The sequence below is a fragment of the Somniosus microcephalus genome, chromosome 25 (assembly GCF_052327205.1).
Source record: "Somniosus microcephalus isolate GS21.2 chromosome 25, FLI_Smic_1.0, whole genome shotgun sequence".
In the NCBI taxonomy this organism is placed as follows: Eukaryota; Metazoa; Chordata; class Chondrichthyes; order Squaliformes; family Somniosidae; genus Somniosus; species Somniosus microcephalus.
This window is the reverse complement of record NC_141011.1, coordinates 50332145-50340650: the sequence shown is the minus strand read 5'-3', so window position 1 is coordinate 50340650 and position 8506 is coordinate 50332145. Positions and strand designations below refer to the sequence as shown.

At 43.0% G+C, this 8506-nt stretch overlaps 1 protein-coding gene across 1 annotated transcript; it reads right to left on the bottom strand.

Moving 5' to 3' along the window:
• Positions 1–526: 526 nt before the first annotated feature.
• Positions 527–6778, bottom strand: foxl2l (forkhead box L2-like). Its single transcript, XM_085967369.1, has one exon. It carries the CDS (start codon positions 1973–1975, stop codon positions 1124–1126), a length of 852 nt encoding a protein of 283 aa, XP_085823495.1. The 5' UTR covers positions 1976–6778; the 3' UTR covers positions 527–1123.
• Positions 6779–8506: the final 1728 nt, after the last annotated feature.

Below are 8506 nucleotides of genomic sequence, written 5' to 3'. Positions count from 1 at the left end.
TTGAATTTGTGTGATTAACAAATTCTCACAGGACTGTAAAACACTTGTGGGTTTCCGCTTTCCTCGACCGCTAAGATTCAATACTGATTCAATTTGTATAAATCTTTTGCAAACAGTCCTGCATACAGACTGGCTGGTTTAACAACCAATGCTACAATTTGACAGCATTTTCGAATTACTGTATTTTCTATAATTTATTGAAATACAAGGATATGCAAAGATAGGTATTAGATATAGGAATCCCTTGTGTAAGGAAATTGCCCCAAACAGATTTTCTGATGGTAACCGGACATCAAAAACTGATTTATTTTCCTGTTTTAAAATTAACTTTCACTTGAGTATTTTTTTTGACTTAAAGTGCTTTACATTTATGTAAGACTCGGTAAAACAAAACTCCAAATTAACAAAATGTTTTGAGACAAATTAATAGTTTTACCACAAGCGAACGAGCTGTACTCGAATTCGCAGGTTGCCTGTTAACTTATTAAGTAGTCGGAAGAATATAGTTAGGTAGTTGCTCATTTCAACAGCGGCTAGCATTGAAGTTAGTGACACTAGAATTCTTGAAAAAACATTTATTTTGACAAAAAAAATACACAAAAGTGCTATGCATCGACACTTGACATTGGTCCAAAACCTTCATCTGTTAGAACGTCGATAACGTTTTTAACATTGGATCTTATTTTTTTTTAAACTTTTTTGTAGAACATTGTATTTACTAAAGACAAACAGCTCAAAATTCACAAATTAAAGCACAACATACGGTCAAACGTTTTAAAGCACTATTTATGTAAATAAACCCTGTTAACAAGTTCAAATAACAAACGCTCCTTTTTTTTTAATAATGGTCCATTTTTCTTTCTGACAAAGGAAACACAAGTTTTCGGCGCCCATTTGGTACCAACTTCTTTCACAACCCAGGCTCAACGTCAGCTTTTAACTAAACACTTGTCTTGGTTTGAGATGCTGGGTCCATTCAATTTTTTCCAGCAAATGTGCCTTAAGTTTGCAAAAATAAAAAAAAAACCCAGGAAAACAATTCAAGCTTTTTGTTTTTTGGCACTTTCAAAGAAAACGTCTTACCACCGTCAGTGATGATATGTATTTTAAATGTCTTGGAAAGTTACATATCCATTCTGGTGGTCATAGGTCCGTATTCCCAATAGGAGCAATGCATGACCGGCACCTCGGGTTGCCGGGCACAGGAGAGCTGGTATCCGCTGCTCGCTGCGAGCGTCCCCGGGCTCATCTGTTGGTTCATGCCGGCATAAGGGCTAGCGGGCCCCGGGACCAAGGGCAAGCTCTGCATTCGAGTGTAAGGGCCGTAAGACGAGGCAAGTCCATTCATTTGAACCGGGCTGACATTGCCGTTAGCAGCCTGGCAGGACGGGTGGTAGGTCATTGAGGCGTTCTGCTGTCCTTGCCCCATTGGCCAGGAATTGCTCGCAAAGGGAGACTGCAGATACTTGGGGGTCTGGTAGTAAAACGGGTCCGAATAATTCACACAGGGCTTTCCAGGCAGAAACGGAGATGAGGACGGTCTATACGGCCTCTTGACCCTCCTTCGCCTCCTGTAATTCCCTTTATCAAACATGTCTTCAAAAGCTGGATCCAAAGTCCAGTAATTCCCCTTTCTCTCTCCTCCACCTTCTCTGGGAACTTTGACAAAACACTCGTTCAGGCTGAGGTTGTGCCTGATGCTATTTTGCCATCCTTTCTTATTTTTTTCATAGTAAGGAAATTTGGCGACGATATATTGGTAGATGCCATTGAGGGTGAGCCTCTTCTCCTGGCTCTCCTTTATTGCCATGGCTATTAAGGCCACATAAGAATACGGTGGCTTTTGAGAAAGGTCCACCTTCTCCATGGACTCCTTGCCCCCAGCCTTGTCCAGTATTGGCTCGTCTCTGACAGATGAATCGTCGCTGATCCCTTCCGGATCATAGCTCTCCTTATCGGGAAACGTTTCCATCATTTTAGCACCAAATCAGGTGTGGCGTGAACTGTAGGAATCCAGAGGACTTGGAATGTGTTCCTGATCTGCACGGAACTCTGCCCTGTTCTGAAAGCCCCAAACTCCAGCGCCAGAGAGCCCTCACTCCGCCCACTAAACTCCCAGTGGCTGATCACCGGCTCATTTAAATAGGACCAATGGTAATTTTGTGTGAGGGTTACTCCGAGGTCAAATTAACCCAGAAATTGAGATTGTCTTAACATCATTCATCCCACCTCCTACACATAAACACTAGAAAAAAAAGCACGCGTTAAACTGGATAGAGTTTAATGGGTTGAAGTCATTTATTGTTCGGTGATACATGTCCGTCAGCACCTTGCTCAGGTGTAAAGAAAACTTGCCTCGATGTCTATTTTAACACGATTAAAAAGAAGCACTACACAGCGTTACCTTATAATCCCCAAATCAGCCTTTGAGCCATTTACACACCCTCGGCAAATACACTGTAAGAACCGACTCAGCCTGTTAGACACGCAGTAAACTCCCTTAAAGGTTCACACGAAGGCTAAAAGTAGTTAAAGCAATAGAGTAAGTTTGATTCCAGTTTGGGTCACAGCGCACACTGGTTTCACTCTTTAACTGGGAGGTTTCAAATCTTTACAATTTACAGTAAGCGGTGATTGCATTATACCCAGCGACGGGGAGGGGAGAGAGAGACGGATATGTAACGAATTATATTTGGATATGTAAATCTATCTTGTCAGTAGCGAATGGCACTGTGGGACAGAAAGGAAACGAATGTGCCCCGCAGAGAGAAAAAGCAAACCATGCCTGTAGCTTTCTCTGGACTAGGGGGGCAGAGTCTAAAAATTAGAGCCAGACCTTTCAGGAGTGAAATTAGGAAACACTTCTACACAAAAGGGTGGTAGAAGTTTGGAACTCTCTTCCGCAAGTGGCAATTGATGCGAGATCAATTCTTAATTTTAAATCTGAGATTGATGGATTTTTGTTAACCAAAGGTATTAAGGGATATGGGGCAAAGGCGGGTGGATGGAGTTAGGTCGCAGATCAGCCACGATCTCATTGAATGGCGGAACAGGCTCGAGGGGCTGAATGGCCTACTCCTGTTCCTATGTTTCTATATGAAAATGCTACTTTGGGGAGTAATAGTGTCACAGGCCACATGTAAATCCATGCATATTTCAAAAGTGATCCCACACAGAATCGGGCAGATGAGTCACCGGTTCAGGTGCTAACAACTTTTATTTTGATCCTTTAATTGGTGAGAAGGAGAGAGCTGGAGTTGGCAGAGCAACAACTTCTCCCTGCAACCAACCAGACACTGGCGTCAACACACTCTCTGCCTCTCTTAGATCGTCTTGGCAAAAAGGTGGGCGGGAGGGATTAGGATAGGCACTGCAATGCACCCTTCACATCCAAAACTTTTGAAATTCACTAAGGCTATTGATATTTTTGGCGAAATAGTCTAACGTCTCCAGGAGGCGAGACTGCACCTGCTGCTAATTACAGTAGGTTGGTATCTAATTAATAGTCTTTTTTCTCTCCACCTTTGCAGTTTCTTGGCTTCAGTGCTGTGAATACACTTCCTGGATTCCCCGGTGATTAACACAGTATACATGCAAAATAACAATGTTCTTAAATTCCCAAGCTGTTAACTGTTGAAGTAAACTATATATATATATATATAGATAGAATGATAAGGTTCTGATGGAAGGTCCTTGACCTGAAATGTTAACTCTGTTTCTCTTTCCATGGATGCTGCCTGACCTGCTGAGTTTTCTGTTTTTATTATAGACTGATACCTGGACTTCAAGGGTTAATTTACAAGGAAAGATTACACAAAAACTGGGTTTTATTCCCTAGAATTTAGAAAGTTAAGGGGTGATCCGATCAAAGTTTTCAAGATATTAAGGGGAACAGATAGGGTAGATAGGAATGTTAACGTCTGCCCTCTCAGGTGGATGTAAAAGATCCCGTGGCACTATTTTGAAGAAGAGCAGGGGAGTTATCCCCGGTGTCCTGGGGCCAATATTTATCCCTCAATCAACATAACAAAAACAGATGATCTGGCCATTGTCACATTGCTGTTTGTGGGAGCTTGCTGTGCGCAAATTGGCTGCCGCGTTTCCTAAATTACTACAGTGACTACACTCCAAAAGTAATTCATTGGCTGTAAAGTGCTTTGGGACATCCGGTGGTCATGAAAGGCGCTATAGAAATGCAAGTCTTTCTTTTTTCTTTATAGAGAGAAACTATTTCCGCTGGTTGGGGATTCTAGGACTAGGGGGCAGAGTTTAAAAATTAGAGCCAGACCTTTCAGGAGTAAAATTAGGAAACACTTCTACACACAAAGGGTAGTAGAGGTTTGGAACTCTCTTCCGCAAACGACAATTGATTTAAAATTGTTAATTTTAAATCTGAGATTGATAGATTTCTGTTAACCAAAGGTATTAAGGGATATGGGCCAAAGGCGGGTATATGGAGTTAGGTCGCAGATCAGCCATGATCTCACTGAATGGCGGAACAGGCTCGAGGGGCTGAATGGCCTCCTCCTGTTCCTATGTTCCTATATATATTAATGTCTGTGCTATTGCTAAAGTCACAAATAAATTGGGATGTGCTAAAAATAATCCAATCAACCAGTTTACATCACAGTTAACAGTAAATTGCATATATGCCAAGAAATAAAACCACAAGGAAGGGTTTCGACCCGAAACGTTGATTCTGTTTCTCTCTCCACGGATGCTGCCTGGCCTGCTGAGTTTTTCCAGCGTTTTCTGTTGTTATTTTACATTCTTAGGGATTTGGGTGACATCACAGGACATCACAAACTTGAACGATTTCAGGCTCTGGGATTTGGGGTCATAGAATCATAGATTTATACAGCACAGAAAGAGGCCCTTCGGCCCATCGTGTCCACGTCAGCCATCAAGCCCTGTCTATTCTAATCCCATTTTCCAGCACTTGGTCCATAGCCTTGTATGCTATGGCATTTCAAGTGCTCATCTAAATGCTTCTTGAATGTTGTGAGGGTTCCTGCCTCCACCACCCTTTCAGGCAGTGAGTTCCAGATTCCAACCACCCTCTGGGTGAAAAAGTTTTTCCTCAAATCCTCTCTAAACCTCCTGCCCCCTACCTTGAAACTATGCCCCCTGATTATTGACCCCTCTACTAAGGGGAAAAGGTCCTAGCTACCCATCATAATTTTGTACACCTCAATCAGGTCCCCCCTCAGCCTTCTCTGCTCTAAGGAAAACAACCCCAGCCTGTCCAGCCTCTCTTCATAGCTGAAGCGCTCCAGCCCAGGTAACATTCTGGTGAATCTCCTCTACACCCTCTCTAATGCAATCACATCCTTCCTATAGTGTGGCAACCAGAACTGCACACAGTATTCCAGCTGTGGCCTAACTAGCGTTTTGTACAGCTCCATCATAACCTTCCTGCTCTTATATTCTATGCCTCGGCTAATGAAGGCAAGTATCCCATATGCCTTTTTAACCACCTTATCTACCTGTCCTGCTGCCTTCAGGGATCTATGTACATGCACACCAAGGTCTCTCTGATCCTCTGTCCTCCCTAGGGCCCTACCATTCTGCGTGTATTCCCTTGCCTTGTTAGTCCTCCCAAAATGCATCACCTCACACTTTTCAGGGTTAAATTCCATTTGCCACTGTTCTGCCCATCTGACCAACCCGTCTATATTGTCCTGTAGCCCGAGGTTTCCCTCCTCACTATTTACCACTCCACCAATTTTCGTGTCATCTGCGAACTTACTGATCATACCTCCTACATTCATATCTAAATCATTAATGTACACTACAAACAGCAAAGGGACGCAGCATCGATCCCTGCGGTACAACACTGGACACAGGCTTCCAGTCACAAAAGTCTGCCTGGATTTGCAGAACAGCAGCACTTTTTGCACAGAAACTTGCAAAATTCAGGCATAAAGGGCACATTTTCTGATTTGCTGCAATAGCTCCAAATGTTTTGAAGCCCGCCCTCCAGTGCTGACCACGCCACGTGGTCTTTATGAGAGAGAAGGGGGCATCTTTGTCCTGGGCCGCTCCGATCTGCTGTCTCAATGTTGGGGCAAAATAATTCATAGGAACAGGAGGAGGCCATTCAGTCCCTTGAGCCTGTTCTGCCATTCCATTAGATCATGGCTGTTCTGTATCGTAACTCCTTCTACCTGCCTAGATGCTGTAACATTAATATCCTTGCCTGACACAAATCTATCAATCTCAGTTTTGAATTGGTTGCAATCAGCATTAAATGAGTGATGGAGGTTAAGGTAAGATAAGGCCGTTTGCAAATGAAAAGTAGTGAGGTATAATCTCAACCTATGACAATAATTCGAGCTGTGGTTGTTTTTATTATAGTGAAATACAGAAAAAAAGCTATATTTATTCCCAAAAAAGCGATTGTCATTGCCGAGCATGAGGAGTCTGGAGTTGAACTTAGACAAAACATAAATATAATTCAATAAATGCGAAGGTCAGAGGCTAGGTATTCTGTGGCGAGTGTCTCACCTCCTGACTCCCCAAAGCCTTTCCACCATCTACAAGGCACAAGTAAGGAGTGTGATGGAATACTCTCCACTTGCCTGGATGAGTGCAGCTCCAACAACACTCAAGAAGCTCAACACCATCCAGGACAAAGCAGACCGCTTGATTGGCACCCCATCCACCACCTTAAACATTCACTCCCTCCACCACTGGCGCACCGTGGCTGCAGTGTGTACCATCTACAAGATGCACTGCAGCAACTCGCCAAGGCTTCTTCGACAACACCTCCCAAACCCACGACCTCTTCCACCTAGAAGGACAAGGGCAGCAGGCACATGGGAACACCACCACCTCCAAGTTATCCTCCAAGTCGCACACCATCCTGATTTAGAAGTATATCGCCAATCCTTCATCGTCGCTGGGTCAAAATTGTGGAACTTCCTCCCTAACAGTACCTTCACCACACGGACTGCAGTGGTTCAAGAAAGCGGTTCACCACCACCTCAAGGGCAATTAGGGATGGGCAATAAATGCTGGCCTTGCCAGCGATGCTCACATCCCATATATGATTTTAAAAAAACTGGGAGAAGTAGCAGCAGATGTGAGTGTCAGTTTTCTTCTGTCAGTGTGATTGCTAAATGGGAAAAGCCTCTCCTTGTTCTTAGACAACATGCAAGGGGTTTGGAGTATAAATGTACCACCGTATTATTTCCTGCAGTCTATGAGGGAGAATATTTTTGCTACATTACTTGCGTTTCCCCTGTGTGAAAGTCAGTGTACACTAAAGTTGGTGATGCAAACTTTCATGGTATGAAACTAGCATGGAAATCCATCTGAGTCACAACTTAGGTTTCCTATCACTTTCATGCCAGTATTTATTAAGCGTCATCAGAGAAGGATTATGGACTTTTTTTTATTTGCTCCTGGGATGTGGGCGTCGCTGGCAAGGCCAGCATTTATTGCCCATCCCTAATTGCCCTCGAGAAGGTGGTGGTGAGCCACCTTCTTGAACCGCTGCAGTCCGTGTGGCGAAGGTACTCCCACAGTGCTGTTAGGGAGGGAGTTCCAGGATTTTGACCCAGCGACGATGAAGAAACGGTCGATATATTTCCAAGTCAGGATGGTGTGTGACTTGGAGGGGAACTTGGGGGTGGTGGTGTTCCCATGTGCCTGCTGCCCTTGTCCTTCCAGGTAGTAGAGGTCACGGATTTGGGAGGTGCTGCACAATAGGAAACAATTATATCCTAATGATCCTTGCAGTCGCTGTGAAAATGAAAGTGCTAGCACCTTGAGGTAAGCAATGAGTAATATCATTCATCAGTGTCTATTTAATACTCCCAATACAAGAGATCAAGAGCACAGCATTTGCTATCCAAATTTGTACATGTATGTCATTTTATCAGGAGAATGCTACCATGCTACCTTTGTAATGTAAACTGGGGGGAAATATATGCATATATTATATCACCCCTTTATTACATTATAATTGAAGAGAGTGTACTGTAAAATAAGTTGTTAAATAATATGTTTATTCGCTGAATGGGGACAAATATATCTCTCATGGGTGACAAAGTGAGTTATACAAATTTCTCTTACAAGTGGAGAAAACACTTCATTCAACGCATTTCTATGCATTGTAGTTTTGCATTGTAGGCGTTCTAGCTTCCTGTTATTTTATTAAAGTTTTAAAATGAACTTAAATTTGGCCTGGTACGGTGGTCAAATGTTTCCCCTTATGTAGAACAAAGTACCGTGAAGTAGGGGCGTTATTAAGTGGTAGCTTTTATAATGAGAGCAACACTTCATGGTGCTGAATACAAGCAACAGCTGTTTGAGTTTTGTTATTTTAACTGCTGGTGGTTCAGGAGAAAGTAGTTCCAGCTGTTCCACTCCCCCGTGTAAAAAGGGATAAAGTCTGTCCCACTAACGCAACCATTTATAACATGGCATTACTGGACACATGTATGTATTTGATAATTAGTATTATGGAAGAATTATCAGGGCAACTATAGGTAATATATAC